The sequence below is a fragment of the Phacochoerus africanus genome, chromosome 9, assembly GCF_016906955.1.
Source record: "Phacochoerus africanus isolate WHEZ1 chromosome 9, ROS_Pafr_v1, whole genome shotgun sequence".
Taxonomy (NCBI): Eukaryota; Metazoa; Chordata; class Mammalia; order Artiodactyla; family Suidae; genus Phacochoerus; species Phacochoerus africanus.
The window spans coordinates 53193088-53210793 of NC_062552.1; the positions used below are offsets into that span (position 1 = coordinate 53193088).

Below are 17706 nucleotides of genomic sequence, written 5' to 3' on the forward strand. Positions count from 1 at the left end.
GAGCTAAGGATCATCCCTTGGGGGATGTTCGGGGCCAGGTAGGAGGAGACCCACAGAATAGAGGCCCCAGGCTGCAGCCAGAAGTAGCTTGTTCTGTCCTGTCATGGTAGAGCTTTATTTATTGACTCATTTTCACTGTCTCCTGCCACCCAACTCTGGGCCTCTTGGGAGACAAGAACATGCCAGCAGCCAGCTGAGGGCACAGCCCAGCTCACAGTGAAAACACGTGCTCACTGGAGGAGTGAGTGGTGCCCAGACCGTGTTTGTGGAATGAAGGAGCATGACGCTGGCTGATGACATTTCTAATCTAGTTGACAAGTGACTTCGAATAAGACCCGTGAGAGACAGAGTCCCTGATAGGGATAAGAGGGATCTGTCAAAACAAAATGAAATGAAACAGTGCTTTTGGTTTGGGAGCCTGGTAAAGGATTGATATGCTTGTGGGGAGCCCGCCAGGCCCCACCCTCCTGAGCACGGCTCGGTGGACTCCATGAGCGGGGATGTCTATTGAGAACCACAAGCATTACTATGTTCTTCCAATCATATTTGGCTTTTAATGAACACGGAGGCACAAAAACTTTCAAGATAATACCTTTTAAAAGTTGCATCTTTTGAAGCAATGAGATACTGCTGTATAGCCCAGGGAACTATATCTAGTCACTCATGATGGCACGTGATGGAGGATAATGGGAGAGAAAGAATGTGTATGTATATGTATGTATGACTGGGTCACTTTGCTGTACAGTGGAAACTGGCAGAACATGGTAAACCAACTATGATGGAAAAAAATAAAAATCAGTAAAAATACATAGGGAATAAAAGCTGCATCTTGTAATACGTTAATAAGCTTTAAAGGCCTCTCATGGTGCCTGCGTGAAGTCTCTTCTGGGATAACGTTCATGTTCCAGGTGATGCTTTCTCTAGTTCCTAGGTTGATCCGGTCAGGTACGCTTAGGAATCAGAAAGACGGAGCAGGATACTCCTAGACACAAGACCTCCCTAGGTCCTTAGGTTCAGCCTGTACCTTTTGTTTGGCTGCACCTGCGGTGTATAGAAATTCTCGGGCCAGTTTGAACCCATGCCACAGCAGCGACCTGAGCCGCTGCAGTGACAACGCCAGTACCTTAACCCACTGCATCACAAGGGCACTGCATCAGCCTGCACTTTGCTGTAATTTTTTTCCCCAAGTAAGTGGAGGTGTGCAAATCTGGAACCTAGAGTTCGTTCATTCACTAAACAAACTTAATTGTGCCTGCTTTCTGCTGGGACAGGGGAGGGTGCAAAGAGGAGAAGCATGGACCGTTCTATCACAAAGTTCATGACAGGCCGTTTTAACTTAGGGGGCCTCCGAAAGGGGGAGGGGGGCATGCCTCGTCCATCCCTGCTGGACCTCATGTGTTTTAAGCAACAGATAATGTGGTTATTCTCGGAGAGCTCTGGATTGGTTAAGTGAAGCCCTGTGGCTGTGGTTTTATTTACAGACCTACAGGAGCAAAAGAGGCCAGAACCGCAAAGCTGACCTTTTCTGCTTCCATCAAGTTGCCTGGTTCACCAGCGACGATCACAGGCAGGGTTTCCCAAAGCAGGCCACTGTTGTTGGCACCGTGCAGCACTCTGAGAGTGGCCTGTGCTCAGAAATCAAGTTCTCAGCAAAAGTCACAGGACTGTTGGCAGGCCTGCCACTCGCCAGCTTTTTTTGTTTCTCGGCAGCCACGTTTGGTCTGTCTTGCCGTGCGATGTCAGTGTTAGCGACCACAGAATGGTCTCTGTTCTCAGCTGCCGGAGTTCCTGGCGTGGCTCATTGGAAAGCATCTGACTAGCATCCATGAGGACATAGGTTTGATTCCTGGCCTCACCCAGTGGGTTAAGGATCCGGCATTACCGTGAGCTGTGGTATAGGTCACAGATGCAGCTCAGATCCTGCATTGCTGTGGCTGTGGTGCAGGCCAGCGGCTACAGCTCCGATTGGACCCCTAGCCTGGGAACCTCCATATGCCGAGGATGTGGCCCTAAAAAGACACTTACAAAAAATAATCGGTTGCCTTGTCAATGACTCTTAAACAGTGATCGATGTGATTTTCTGGAATTTTAAAGATTTTTTAAAATAGTTTTTAAAGCAGAGAGCACAGTATAATGAACAGCCACATGTTCACATAGATTAAACGGCCAACACTTTGCCCCATTTCTTCATCTGTTTTATTGTTGTGGAAGTACTTTAAAAGAAATCACAGGAGTTCCCGTCGTGGCGCAGTGATTAACGAATCCGACTAGGAACCATGAGGTTGCGGGTTCGGTCCCTGCCCTTGCTCAGTGGGTTAACGATCCGGCGTTGCTGTGAGCTGTGGTGTAGGTTGCAGACGCGGCTCGGATCCCGCGTTGCTGTGGCTCTGGCGTAGGCCAGTGGCTACCGCTCCGATTCAACCCCTAGCATGGGAACCTCCATATGCCGCGGGAGCGGCCCAAGAAATAGCAACAACAACAACAACAACAACAAAAGACAAAAAAAAAATCACAGACGTCAAGACATTTCACACCTACATACTTCAGTATGTCTAAGGACATTTTCTAACATAACATCATTAGCACTTCTGACAAAATTAATAGCAACTCCTGATGTCATCGAATCCAGTCCATGTTCCCTAGTTGTTGCTCAGAACTCGCTCTCTTTTTCTTTTTAGGGCTGCACCTGTGGCATATGAAGTTCCCAAGCTAGGGGTCAAATCGAAGCTGCAGCTGCCGGCCTGCACCACAACCGCAGCATGTGGGATCCAAGTGGCGTCTTCGACCTACACCACAGCTCATGGCAACACCGGATTCTTAAACTCACTGAGCAGGGCCAGGGATCGAACCCGCATCCTCATAGGTACTAGTCAAGCTCATTACTTCTGAGCTGCAACGGGAACTTGCCAGAACTCTTATAATTGGTCTGTTCAAAACAGGATCCAGTCCTAGGCTAGACATTGCTTTTCGCTATTTTATATCTTAGGCTTTTAAAATCTAGGACAATTCCTTCACCACCACTTTCTAGATGTTTTTGTTTTTCATGACATTGGCTTGTAAGAGTTCTTGGATCTTTTAATAGGGATGGTGAAGTTTTTCCTTCTGTGCTATAAGTGAATTTCTTTTGTTGCATTTGTATTCGGTACTGTTAATCAGAAGTATGTGTTTTTAATATTTCACCATCAAATCCAGCTTCAGTGTTTGAGAAATTCGTTCAGATCTAACCTGGGCCAATAGTGGGGTTTCTTTTTGGGAAAGGATTCCTTATAGTTATTTCGTTTTCATCTCAAATAAAGTCCTTCTTCTGGATTTATACAGAATTTATTGTCTTAAAACAAATGCAGAATAATAATAGTGGGTTCTGAGAATCAGCCAAGTATAGTGGTAAGGAAATCTCTAATAACTCTTCTTCATGTTCAGTTTGCAGAGAAAATTCCTGGAGGTGAAAGAAGCTGCCAAACTAGCCAGAGACAAATCCCAGGAGAAAATCGAGACCTCAAGTAATCATTCCCAGGTAAGTCATTTCGCCTGTAAAATAAATGAGTGTGACCCGTGATTGAGCCTCTTTGTTCCCTATTACTTTTGACAGAAGTAAGACATTTTCACAGTAGGGCATTTTGAAGGCTTTTTCAACGATTAGCCTGCTCGCAGTGAGATGAAATGTGACATGTTTTTATGAGACTCTTGAATTTTTCAGGATGTGGTGATGTGTGTTGGATGGAAAACATTTGATGAGATGCGAGTTAATGCAGGTCCCTGGGCTGGGATGTTCTCTGGCCACTGTTTAAATCCCAGTGCCAGGGTAACGTGTTTTCTCTCTGTGTCGGGTGGTGAAGTCTGCAGGAAGGATGCTCATGGACAAATGCGGGCACCTGTGCCCGTGTTGGAAAACTTGATCAATGTCGGCGAGTCCTCGTCTGTCTTCCTATTATAACAAAGATGGGGGTGGGGGGCAGTATTACAGCAGCTCTGGTTCAGCCAAAGGAAATATGGCTTTGCCAAGAACTGATTAATGACTCAAAGGGACCTATTTTAACCTGAACTAAAAACACCTGCATTCCTGACGTCCAGATTGGTAATAGGGAGTGGTAGGCGGAAGCCTTCACCTCCCAACAGAGTTTTATGTAGAACAACAGAAAAAGGGAGACTTGAGGAGCAGGGATCTGGGGTTAGAAGAAGCATGAGGTGGAGTTCCTGTCGTGGCTCAGCGGTTAACAAATCTGACTGGCATCCATGAGGACGCAGGTTCGATCCCTGGCCTTGCTCAGTGGGTTAAAGATCCACCATTGCCATGAGCTGTGGTGTAGGTTGCAGACAAGGCTCGTATCCTGCGTTGCTGTGGCTGTGGTGTAGGCCGGCAGCTCCAGCTCCAAGTCGACTCCCTAGCCTTGGAACTTCCATATGCTGTGGGTACGGCCCTAAAAAGCAAAAAAGAAAAAAAAAATGAGGTAATAGCCCAACATCCAGGACTCTAACTGGCTGGGGGTCAGGTGTCCTGTGGGAGGAACAGAGATGCACTCAGATACTGTGAGGGACCTAGAATTCTTCATTGGTGCATTGTTTCTTATTATTTATCATTGGATAGTTGCAAGACACTGGAGATATTTTATGGGTACTGATCAAGAATTGATACGGAGGTTGCGTGTGAGGCCGTCAGGGAGCAGCTGAGGGCGGGGAGATGGGCGAGGAGACTGTGGGTGGAGAATGGCCAGGCCAGGACAGCCACGGGGGTAAAGAGGGAGGGATGGGTGTCAGGGCAGTTCATGGGGAGAGACCCAGGAGGCCTGGGCATCGTGAGCAGTCAAGATCAACCCTCCAGACCTGACTGTCAGCAGCAGCTGAAGCTGAATCGCATAAACAAATGCCCCTGTGGGTTTATGGAAATGAATGAATATTAGACTTCAGGTGGACAGGAACTTCCCTGAATCTTTATAAGTAATCTCTAATATTATCTAAATGATACTGTTAATTTACTGTACTAATTACAGTACTTAGTAATCTCTGAGGATGTATAAAATTGGGTACTTGAAATGGTCCATGATCGAAAAAGTTTCTAATGTACCGTCTTTTTCAGAATACCACATTTATAGTGATATTTCTAATGTCTGAATTTCTTTCTTTTTTTTTTGCTTTTTAGGGTCATACCTGTGGCATATGGAGGTTCCCAGGCTAGGGGTCGAATGGAAGCTTCAGCTGCCTGCTTACGCCACAGCCATAGCAATACCAGATCCAAGCCACCTCTGTGACTTACACCACAGCTCATAGCAACACTGGATCCTTAACCCACTGAGTGGGGCCAGGGATCGAACCCATATCCTCATGGATCTTAGTTGGGTTTGTTCCCACTGAGGCACGATGGGAACTCCCTGAATTTCTTTACCTAAGGTTTTTGTTTACGTTTGTCCCCAAAAGTATTTAAAAACCTTAAAAAAGTCAAGTATACTCAGATATTATTTTATTTATGTGTATTAATTATTTATAAATGGCTTTTTGTCCCTAAGTTTTCATTTTTATTTACCCTTATTGATATTTCCCCAGATAATGGAGATCACTGTCCCTTTTTCTTTTTAGTTGAAATCATACCATTGGTTGATTTTTTTTTTTTTTTTTTTTGCCATTTCTTGGGCCGCTCCCGTGGCATATGGAGGTTCCCAGGCTAGGGGTCTAATCGGAGCTGTAGCTGTCGGCCTATACCAGAGCCACAGCAACACAGGATCCGAGCCACGTCTGCAACCTACACCACAGCTCATGGCAACGCCAGATCGTTAACCCACTGAGCAAGGCCAGGGATCGAACCCGCAACCTCATGGTTCCTAGTCGGATTCCTTAACCACTGCGCCACTACGGGAACTCCCATTGGTTGATTTTTTAAAAATCCCTGAGGGAATGAATACTTTGGCCAAATTTTCCAAATACTTGAAGATTTTAAACAACCTAATTACAAAAACATTTAATACAGGTTTTTTCTGATTATAAAAGCTATACATATTTGTTGCAAAAATAAAAAGTATACCATACTCTAAAGAAGGGAATAAGAATTACCTATTTTCCTATCGAAGATATTTTGTTAGTATTTTGGTGTGTTTCTTCCTAGTATAGTTTTCTAACTTTTTTCCTAATACTTGTTATTTTTTTAACCCTTTTAAAAAAAAAACTTACATGTTATCATTTCCTCATGTTTTCAAAACTATTTTAATGGCTAGATAGTATCCTCATGTTTGTTGGTATCACACCTTAGCGCATTAACCTGCTGTCATTTGGGACATCTGTGTTGTTTCTCATACATTCTTGCACACCTTTTGTGCACTTGATGGTTTCTGCAGGGTAAATTCTTGAAACGGCACATTGGGTTAAAGGTAGGGATATTGTAAAAGCTGTTGCCACGTATTGCAAACATCCCTACAGAAATGCACAGTTCTGACTCCCACCAGCAGAGCGTGAGAACAGTTTTTCCTCCCACACCCTCCCCAACAAAGCCTTGTTGATTTGACAGAAGACAAATGTATTTTATTGGCTTTTTAAGTTTTGTATTTCTTTACAAGTGAAATGACATTTTTTTGGTGATTGAGTCTTTGCATTTCTTCTTCTCTAAATGTCAGTGGCGTATTCTTTCCCCCTTTGTGTGTGTGTGTGTGTGTGTTATTGCCAAGAACTTTATTTTTTAACATGGATAATTTGAACATACACAACACTAGGCAGAATTGTGTAAATGAACCCCCCATGGACCCAGAGATCAGCTTTAGCAATTAGCAACCTATGACAAATTGTTTCATTAACGCCCTCCTCTCCCTCCATCTTTAAGGCAAATCTAAGACATCTTATCATTTCATCCCCAACTGTTTCAGTGTGGAGCTCTAAAAGTTGAGGATTCTAATGAGATTTTTTTTAATCTAGGATAGGTGTTAGCATTTTTTTCCCGTATCTACTGCAGAAATGGTTTCCCTACATTGTTTGCATTCTAATATAATGGGTGGCTTTTTTTTTTTTCAATGTAGAAATTTAGTCATACGTCATTCCCTTCATGGTTCCTTCCTGTGCCTTTATACTTATTGGAGGCTAAATAAGATCTTTCTAAGATCTTATCCAAGACCCGATGCGATATCACCTCCGAGTGGCGTGGCTTATTGTAGAAGACGTCTCAGAATGTTCACAACAATACTGCATAGTAGCGGGGACAGCAGACATCCGTCTCCAACTCCTGCTTTTTCAAATGTGTTGATCTCTCTGTAGCCCCTGGGTTTTTAAGTCATCGTAGCTCCCCATCCTTCTCTTTTCCTCATTCACTATTTCTTACTATAAACCCCTCCTCGTTTCCTCTGTGGCTTCTGTGTTATTTAAGGAAACCAGCTATCTGGGCTTGTTAAGTTTATCTGTAAAGCCTGAGTACCAAAGGCTCTGCACAGTGGCCCCAGGGGCTGTCTTGGGAGTGAAATGCGCAGACTTTCTGCCCAGGGCGCGCCTGGGTATTAGTCTTTGCTGCTCTGTGGTTGGACGTGCGGGTTCTCCCGCACTCACGCACACCCAGGTCTTCATTCCACCTGACTTGCTGCCGCCCCGACAGCCAGCGGTAACTCATGAAGGTCATTCCCATCTTCCACTCAGCCATCCAGTGTCAACGGGACGGACGATGAAAAGGCCTCCTGTGCGGGTCCTGCCGACACACACCTCAAGTCGGAGAATGACAAACTGAAGATCGCTTTGACGCAGAGGTGAGGGTGTTAAGATCCAGGTGCCGGTTTTTCTCCAAGGTCTGTGCTTCCCGGCAGCCTTTCCCGCTGGGCAGGTTTCGGGAAATTGGGAGAAGAAGCTGGGGTGCGAGAAGGAGCGTCCAGTCTTGACTCCTGGCTAGCTGCCTTCACCAGTGTGTGTGTGTGTGTGTGTGTGTGTGTGTGTGTGTGTGTAAGAGAGCTATGTCCCTGTGCTTATGTTTTGTTTTTGGAGAAGCCAGATTTATCATTTATTTATATATAATAAGACTGCATCTTGAACATCCAAGAAAACTGTAAAAACCAAAGAAACTATTTAAAATGATACAAAGTCTCACAAAATCCACAGCTTTTCTATATACACACAAACCTCACATAGGATATATATTCAAAGAGATTTTTCTTTACAATATGGACTAGAACCATAAATTTAAGGAGGTTACAAGATCTGATTGACAGAACACTGTAAAACAGCTATAATGGAAAAAATAAAAATCATTATAAAAAACATAAAAAGTTACACGATCTTTGCGCAGAAAACTCAGGGATTTTGCGGACCATAGTGAATAATTTAACAAATAGATGAAATCTGCTGGGAAGTGGTAGGAAGCTTTGATATTTTAAAAACATATCAATTTCCCTTAAATTGACCTATAAATGTCACACAATTCCTCTACTGATGGCAACAAGATTTTAATTAAAAAAAATTTTTTTTAGGTCTGCACCTTGAGGCATTTGGAAGTTCCCAGGCTAGGGGTCGAAACAGAGCTGCAGCTGCCGGCCTATGCCACAGCCACACCAGATCTGAGCCGCATCTGTGACCTGCACCACAGCTCGTGGCAGTGCCAGATCCTTAACCCCCTCAGTGAGGCCAGGGATCGAACCCACCTCCTCACGGATACTAGTTGGGTTCATTACCGCTGAGCCACAACAGGAACTCCAAGATTTTAATTTTTAATGACTACTCTAGCTGTGCTTGTGTTTTCATGTCTTGAGAGCGTGGCCCCTTTCCCAAAAGCTGGTCTGGATCTCATGGTGTAGACTGGTCCATGAGTACCCTCAGAGCCACTGTCTTTTGGGGTCAAGCTGCTCACCTGGCAGGGGACTCAGCCACTCTCCCGGCCTCTCTGTGACTGAGAAGCTGTTTTCCTAAGAGTTGCCTCGTGTAAGAGCTCTATCGTATCACTTTCCCCATTTTACACAGGAAGAAACTGAGTCCCAGGTGGTACAGGGAGTCCTTGCCCAAGGTCACATGGCTGGTAAATTTCCCACTGGCCCCCACTGCCTACCTTTCCTCAGAGCTGCAGTTGCAGTCTCTTTCAGAACCTTCCCAGAGGCAGCCAGTCTCATCCCACAGCTGGCGACACCAAAGGGTTGGCACCTACCTCTGCAACCAGCGGGCCTTACCAGTGCTTGGAGCTTCATTCCTGGGCTCTAACCTAGGAATTCCAGGAAGAACACGGGACCCTGAGATCCAGCCACCTTCTTTGATCTGTGGGTTTTGTCAGGCACTTCACAGGACAAAGCTGTGGCTGGTTTTGTTTCTTACTCATCAGATGCTTGTGAGGACTATTTTTGGTTGTTTAACTCACAGTGGGCTGCCTGGATGAAAACGTTTCACTCCTAAAAATAAATGTTTAAAATTAAAAAAAAGAAGTCCCAGTTTAATGGACCAGTGAAGTACAGAAAGCAGTGTGCAAGCTGTTTCCCGAAATCAGCTCAAATTCTTAGTCAACTCTGAAATTCATCACATAATAGTATTTTTCTATCTTTTCAGTTGGGCGTGTTTGAAACCCAAAGTATGTATTTTCCAGTCACATTCCTAGTGACTTTCCAGTGATAGAAGATAACACAGATTCTTCAAATACAGTTGTATTTCCGTAAAGAGAAAAAGAAGAAGCCTTTAGAGTCAGAACTCTCCTTGTCCAGGCAATATTGATGAGAGGCCAGCTACTTTCCGATGGGCTTGTGCTGTGCAGCTCTGCCCTGTCCCGCCAATGGGTTAAGGATTCCGCGTTGCTGTGAGCTGTGATGCAGGTCACGCTTGGCACCAGGGATGCTTGGAACCCCAGTTCTGCCCACAGGACTCCCAGCCACTGCCTCCTCTGTCCTCAAGTCCTCGGCTCTCAAACCTGGGTTCCTTGAAAGACCTGAGGAGGCACAAGCTGTGCTGAGGCTGTTGCCACCTGGGCTCAGGCTGGGACAATCCAGTTCACTGGGCTCCGGGGAGAGGGTGTCAGAGCTTGCTGAATGGGTCCTCAGCCTTCACGAGGGTCTCAGAGGTACCCCTGGCACTTCAGAGCCTCTGTCCCTGAGGCGCATCTCAGGACGGAACCGGACATGCAGCAGGAGAGAAGCGTCCTGCGGCCGGGGGTCTCCACCGCCATCTGGGGCTTCATTCTTCGTTTCATGTCTTCCCTCTCTGAGTGCTGCTCTCTTCTAGAGCAGTGCCGTGAGAAAGTGGCCCAGCAAGGTGACACGCTCCCCCTGAAGGGAAGCGCTGGTCCCGCGTGGCACGTGGTCTTCAGAGCCAGGCCACCGGTGGGAGAGGCTGTGGCCCCAGGAGACGGGTGGACGGGGTGGCTGGGTTCCCCTTCCCCAGTGGGGTGGCAGTGCCTGCCATCCCCGTCACCGCCTATCCCCAACTCCGCAGTGCTGCCAACGTGAAGAAATGGGAGATCGAACTGCAGACCCTGCGGGAGAGCAACGCCCGGCTGACCACAGCACTGCAGGAGTCGGCGGCCAGCGTGGAGCAGTGGAAGAGGCAGTTCTCCCTCTGCCGGGATGAGAATGACCGGCTCCGGAACAAGGTGGGCGTGGGGAGCCATGGGGATGGCAGCCTGGTCGGGGGGCGGGAGCACCCCAGTCTTCCTCTCCCCACTGCCTCCACTTGGCCCTCAGCCCCTGGGCAGGAGGATGACCCCTGCCGTCTCCCTTTGACCAACCCCCCCCCCCCCAACCTCCTGCCCGCCTTAGTAGGAACACAACCACGTACAGAACTGACTTAGTACACACATTGAACCAAGTTTTATAATTCCTATTGCAAAGAAAACAGATTGGTGGGAGATTTCAGCTTGGCCTTGCACCACAAGCTCCCTCTGATGCCGGCTGTGGGCTGGCCTTTTGTGGGCGGCCTCCCCCGGCATTTTCTGTGGTCCAGTGATTTTCAGTAGAGGAAAGGGAGCCAGAGGGTGAGTGAGGAGAACAGATTCAGGAAATGGTGAGGAGTGATGGGTCAGAACCCTTGCTTCCATGTGTAGTTCGCTATTTCTACAAACGTGAGTCTGGCAGTGCGGAAAGGAACCTGGCACTTGAGGTGTGAGGTGGGTGGTGGGTGGGTGCCAACTGCCGTCATGTGCCCTCTGCCCTCTCACCCTCACACCCAAGCTTTTTGATTGGTTCAGAATTCACCTGCTCCCTTTCCTGTAATTAGTCACTCACATTCTGGTGTTGGGCCGAGTTGATGAAGTTTTGGGGTGACCACAGAATCCCCAGGTGAGGTCCTGAGGTTGCTGTGCCATTTCGGTCGTCAGCCATGCCAGCCGGTATGTGGAAGTTCCAGGGCCAGGGATCGAACCCACACCCCAGCAGTGACCCAAGCCTCTGCATCGATAACACTGGATCCTTAACCCGCGGAGCCATGAGAGAACTTCTGGTGGCCGGCACATTTATTCCCCCAGTTGGTGCACAGTCTGCTTTGTAGGTGCAGGATTTCAGGGTCCATGTCCTGCTGAGATTGGTACTTGCTCCCCATGTTCTGAGTGGAGCCGCTGGAAACCACGCCCCTGTTTCACGTGTTACTTTGGTGCAGATGGCACGTAAAACTGCCTCGTGTCGATTCTGCAGAAAGTGCTGACAGGGAGGGGCACAGGCCAAGAGCTGACTCTGCGGGTTCCCTTCTGGAGGCCCGGCTGATCCGCCTGCCAGAGGGATCCATTGCCCTTTCTTTCCTTTTCTGGGCAGAGAGCTGGGGTTCTTGCTTTGTGTCTAAGAACCCAAGAGTGGAGCGGGGGTAGTGGAGGAAGTGCATCTCATGGCGCTTGATCCCTGAGAGGAGCATCAGCTTCCCTGGACGGGAAGAACCGAGAATGTCATTTCCAGGGGGGGAGGTGGAAGTGGGCGGGACCTCCCACAGCTCCTACAGCCGGGGGTTCAGACCCTGAGGGTTGGTGCAGGTCACCTCTGAGAATTATCCTCGTGGTACCAGCCCAGGGCCCTTCACCCTGAGCGAGGGCTGCCACCTGCATGGGGTGACCCCATCACCGTGATGCTCTTGTGTTACTTGTTGGTTCTGGTCCTGACATCTACTCGGCACCCGCACCTTGGCCCCTGGGAAATGCCTGGCGTCTGACAGCCATGCCAAGGTTTTCAGGCCTTTGATCCCTTCTGGGGGGTCAGGCTTGGGAAGGAGAGAAAGACGCTCTGGGGATTTGCCAAGTCAGCCTGTGGTTGCGTCATCTCTCTAGGAAGAGGCCCACAGGCCAGACTCCTGCGTGCGTCAGTGGGGAAAGGTCATCTTGATTTAAAACGTTTGAAATGTCCTTGCGCCCCATCTGGTGGCCCCTGTCTCACAGAACTGCTCAGTTCTCTATCCCGCTGGCGTAAAAACCCTTGAAATGCAACAGAATCATTCAGGGCATGATTCAAATGATGTGAAAATCATTCTGGGGAGAAGCATTTGGATTCATGGGACACCTGGCCCCTGTTAGTGACAGATCCTTAAAGCAAACCTGAAGCTTTTGTCCCATGGCCATGAGAGCAGACCAGAAGCCCAGAGCATCCTGAAGCCAGGTTTTATGACTTATACTCGGTTGGTATTAAATAAGCTATCTGCCTGCAGGGGCAGGCAGCTCAGGGGAGCCTCAGAGAGTTTGTTCATAGCCACAAGGAAGAATTTCTAAGTGTTAATTTATGGTTGATTTTAAAAGAAAGTACCAACAGAGCTGCGGTGATGTTTTTGTTTAATGACTAAATCCCTGCTTTAACATGTGATAAAGATTGACGAGCTGGAAGAGCAGTGCAGTGAGATCAACAGAGAGAAGGAGAAGAACACCCAGCTGAAGAGGAGAATTGAGGACCTGGAGTCGGAACTCCGAGAAAAGGAGACGGTGAGTGGAGGAGTGCTGAGCAGTGCCACTCGGCGTCCCCGGGGCCTTTGGGGGTTGATCTCCGCCCAAGGACACGGCAGATGGCTGTGGTGCATGTGACCGGCCCTGGCAGCTGCCAGGACATCAGCACACAGACAGAGCCGAGAGTCACACCAAGGCACACGTAGTCCAGACAAAGGCCTGACGACCCTCTGCAGCCTCCTCATTGTACGTATATAGTCAGTCACTCAGATCCAAGAGGCAGTGGAACTTTTGCAAAAACACTTGGAGACTTTTTGTAGATGGTCTCTCATCAGAATTTGAAATCTGCTCTCCAGTGCTGCCCGAACCCCCAGTCACACAGTCATTTATTTTCTGGGCAGCTCAGTACACAGAGGATGGAGACCCAGGGCAAGGAGCCGGTCCTTTCTCAGCCTTGGTTTCCCCATCTGCAGAGCAAGAATCATACCAAGACCTCGCCATGCATGGCGGGGTACAGAGTTCGTGCATGAACGCACGTAACCTACTCAGCCTCTGGAATTACTGATGTGTGTTAAGCACTGTCATCTTATCATTTACGCAGACAACACCGGTTCCAAAAGCTGCACAGGTTGGGGATTTTCAAGAATAAGTTTTTATCTGATGTGCTTTCACATTCTTTTCAAATTTCTGTCTCCTGCAGGAATTGAAAGACCTCCGAAAACAAAGTGAAATCATACCTCAGCTCATGTCAGAGTGTGAATACGTCTCTGAGAAGTTAGAGGTAAGGACGGGGAACACATCCCCCTTGGCATCTGTCGGGTTACCCGGTTCTTTGAGGCCCCTCCCTTTCACGCCTTGCTGGCTAAGGACAAGTGACTTTGTGTTCCTAAAAAGCCAGGGTGATTGTGTGCTCTGCCCCCTGGTGTTTGTCTCTTGGCTCATCCCCTTGCACGAAGGTATCCTGTGTATAACGTGGTGTGGGTGATTGTTTCCCACCCATAGACATCCCTACAGAACCGCAGAAGGGTGAGAAGCAAATGACAGAAGGGAGGGCTGAGGGCTATTCCATCTCCCCACCCGGTGACCTTGGACATGTCCTTAGGCAGGCCCCCCATTTGCAAGCATCAGATTTCTGACCATAAAAGGAAAGGAGTCTCTTCAGCTCCATTTTCACCTTGGAGGGTCTCCTTGCTTCAAAGAGCACTTTGTTCAGGTTCCCAACTCAGTATTAGTACTGGTTCCTTTACACATGTTCACAAAATCTTGTCTTGTACCCAAAAGATGGAAGCTCTTGGTTGGTATGAAGAGTAGGGCTTGAGCCTCATGGAAGGACGCACAGCAGTCCAGCCCCTGGGAGCTTGAATGTCTCCATGGCACCCGCAGGACAGCCAGTGCACAGACCCACCGTCCCTGTGTCTGGCCCGGCCAGTCCTCCCTCGCTGGGGCTGGGGCTGGCCTGGGGCAGAGGAGGCCTCGCCTTCCCAGTGTGACCCCTGGCATCAAGTCACTCTCTTTGTGCTGCTTCTCCCTGTCTCAGATCAGAACCCAAAGGGGGCCCTCTGCTGACCAGCCTGAGGCTGGGGCTGAAAAGCCGGTGTGCTGGGATTTCAGAATTCCTCTGCTGGGCACTTGGGACAGTGTCGCTTAGCAGCAGGCTCCTTTGGGCAGGAGGCATCCTTTAGGCAGTTCTGCCTTCCGTTTGAGGCCAGGAGGGGGGGGACATCGATTTTTAGGCCAGATGTTGGGCAGTGCGCCCCGCCCATTGGCAACCGGCCGCGGCGGGAGAACAGCGGGGACCAGAGAGCATAGGCTTGCTGCCCGGGGATGTCACACCTCCGGGGAGGCGGGCCCGCGGGGACGCACAGTCCGGCTGTCCTGGGTCTCAGTGGGGCTCCTACCGCTCGGTCGCCCAGCCCCTTCTCTCTCGCTTTGCTCAGGCGGCCGAGAGAGACAATCAGAACCTGGAGGACAAAGTGCGGTCTCTGAAGACGGACATCGAGGAGAGCAGGTACCGACAGCGCCACCTGAAGGTGGAGCTCAAGAGCTTCCTGGAGGTGCTAGACGGGAAGATCGACGACCTGCACGACTTCCGCCGGGGCCTCTCCAAGCTGGGCGCCGACAACTAGGGCTCGGGAGTCCCCGGGGTGCGCGTGAGCTGGTAGCACTAGGACCTCCTCCTGTTCGCGTGGCTTCTGTAAACGCAGGCGCCGTTTGTCGTGTTTCCAAACCGGGGGACGCCGTCCACTCTCTCCTCCCCAGAATCGAAATCCGCCCTCGCTTCTCTGGCCTGGCGGGGTTGTAGACGCCTGGACGATGCTGACTCAGGAATCCAGAACTAGGTCTACCTTAAAATGTTTACGCAGTCAGGGCAGGGATGTTTCTATCTTTCTTAAGGGCTGTTGCAACCATAAGAACTGAAAAAAGAAGTATTTTCTAATCCAAATATGAATACCCTTTGCAGCTCCTTTTGAGTAGCGTCCAGAGTATGCGAACGTCCGCCAGGCACGCGTGTGTGGGGCGAGGCGAGAGAAGCTTCCCTCTGTGTGTAGAGATGCTTTACAGCCACCACTTAGGAGAGGTTTGTCCAGAGAAGGAAAACAAGTTTCTGATGAGTGCGATTTCTGGCGCAGGAATCACCTGCATCCACTCCCTCCCCCTGCCCTCCACCCGGTTTGTAGGGTTGCAACAATGTTCCTTTTCTGGGTTTTCATTTCTGAGCAGATGACCGTGCTGTGCGGACAGCACGTGGTAAGGGTACCTAGCACAGTGCTTGGCACAAAGTAGGTGCTTAATAAATATTTGTTCAATTAAACATATAAACAGAATTTAGTGTTTTAATCAAACCCCCACCCCCATCAAGCTCCTGGTGAACAGTCCACTGCTCTGGTGCCCTGGGTCATTATCAGGCATGAATGTGACTTTGTGGTCCACCTCACGGACTGGCTCAGGTGGCCCTGAGGCTGGGAACGTGGCAGTGGAAGCAGCAGGAGCTGGTCCGAGGCCCCCTCAGGAGCCCATCCCTGGTGCTCTGTCCCTGGGGACCCCTGACACTGGAGCCACTCTTCCTCTCCAGGTGGGCGCCTGTGGCCTGGGGATTCCAGGACCACTGACAGGCCCTGACCCAGGGGCTGCCCAGGGCTTGAGATCTAAAGTGGGATCCTCTGTTGGGTTTAGTCAGTTGAAAATGAAATCACACAGGCCCACGAGGGAGAGAGTTGGCTCCACGTGGCTGAGCCTCAGCCTGAGAAGAAGGCGTTCTGCCCAGGTCTGCCTCCTGCTCTGAAGAAACCAGAGCCCTGCACTTCTCCTCTGTCACCAAGTTTCTCAGTGGGGCCAGTGGCCATTTGGTTTGCCCTGTGCATGGCCAGAAGGTCTGAATCCCTGGCTGTGGGCATTTCTAAATGCTTTTGGAGGAGGTGGGGGGAGGCTTTGGTACCCCTTCCTGGCTTCGAGACCTCTCACACATTAGGATTTCTCTCTGCTGGTTTTCCATAGACAATAAAGTAGCCTGGGGATGTGACCCAGGCCCCGGGTGGACTTTACAAGTCCTGCTGCCCTCCTTTGTCTGGCTGAGACCACCCCCTGAGCAGGGAGGTCTTTCTGGGAGGATGGGAAGGAGGGAAGGCTGCTGATCTGGAGCACAGGGGCATGTAGGGGAGACCCGCACGCTGAAATGGAAAGCCTGGCCAGCCCTCCTGGTGATTTGAGATTGGGCACTGCTGGCCCTGCCCTTTCCCCAGAGCTCCAGATGGTTCTCAGGACAGTGGTTAGCAGCTCCCTGCTGACCACGAGACCAGAGAGCTGGGCCGGCTGGGAGGAGTCGGTCTAACGGGGAGTATTCTCCGGCCAGGCCAGTCTACCCATCAGCACACTGGGCGAGTTGCTGCCCAGGAGCAGTGGACACTGGGATTCTGAAACCTCACCTTGGGTCTTTTGATGCCCAGAACCCCTGTCAGGTGGCTTCTTCATCCAGAAGGGGCCATCTTGACCGACTCAGGGGACCTATTCCTCGAGGATAGAGTTGCCAAAGCCACTTGCACGTGCCGTAGCTGTGGCTGTAGACAACGGTGGCAGCAGGAGAGCCATTACTGCGGTGGGCTGCTGAGTCCCTGTGTGGTCGAGAGCCGTGACCCCCACTCACCGACCCTTGCAGAGTTTGGGGAGCCCTTGTGGGTAGCAGGTGAGGAGCTAAGAGCCCCACATTCCCTGGCCTTGGCTGGCCCGAAACTTTGCAGCCCAGGGGCTAGGAGCAGTAGGGGAGCCTCTAAAGGGGAAGCTAAGTTGGGCTCAGCAGGGAGAATGCACCTTTACAAAAGCCCTGGACCTTCAGTTCCTCCTCCTTTTCTTCATTTTCTTTCTTAAAAAAAAAAAAAAAAAAACGTCCCAGGACAACCTAGACATTTGAGAGACTGGTCCTGTCTGACAGCTTCTGGCACTGCAGGGGCTGCAATGAGAATGACCCTCTGAATTCATCCTCGTCTCCCTTGAGCCAGTTTCCGACGCTCTCGTTTCTCAGAAGTCCTGCTCCAGTCTCAGCACTATGCCCTCTGGTTGTCATTATCTTAAGCCAAGTGCAGGCAGAGCATAAGCCTGTCACTCACAAACACCCCAGCCACGTTGTGTGGTTGGAGGATTTAGGGCCAGGGCTGTGTTGTCATTTCCACGTGACATTTCCTGAGCTGACATCTCGGAGACTGGCTGCCTCAGCCTTGATTAGCTTTTTGTCCCTGTGTCCGTGACACCTGAGGCCTAAAGGAAGCAAAGTGAAATTTGGAGTCCTTTAATCGTAATAACGCTTAAAAGTAATTTTTCTTCCTAATCAAGACCTGCTGGGTGCAGCGAGGGGAAGTCCAGGGCACAGAGAGCCACTCAAGTGACAGGCTGGGACAGTGTGGTCAGGCCTTAAAAGAGAGCCCACATCCACATGCGCC

The 17706-nt window shown here is 49.6% G+C and overlaps 1 protein-coding gene across 2 annotated transcripts in view; it reads left to right on the plus strand.

Annotated features, from left to right (window-relative positions):
• HOMER2 (homer scaffold protein 2) overlaps window positions 1-15595 on the plus strand; it is a 94207-nt gene extending 78612 nt beyond the window's left edge. For both annotated transcript variants that reach the window (XM_047795887.1, XM_047795888.1), the window contains exons 3-8: window positions 3421-3514; window positions 7603-7709; window positions 10360-10516; window positions 12704-12814; window positions 13476-13556; window positions 14713-15595. In XM_047795887.1, coding sequence (XP_047651843.1) covers window positions 3421-3514; window positions 7603-7709; window positions 10360-10516; window positions 12704-12814; window positions 13476-13556; window positions 14713-14901 — 739 coding nt within the window. In that variant the 3' untranslated portion in view covers window positions 14902-15595. The remainder of the gene's footprint in view (window positions 1-3420; window positions 3515-7602; window positions 7710-10359; window positions 10517-12703; window positions 12815-13475; window positions 13557-14712) is intronic.
• The last annotated feature ends 2111 nt before the right edge of the window (window positions 15596-17706 follow it).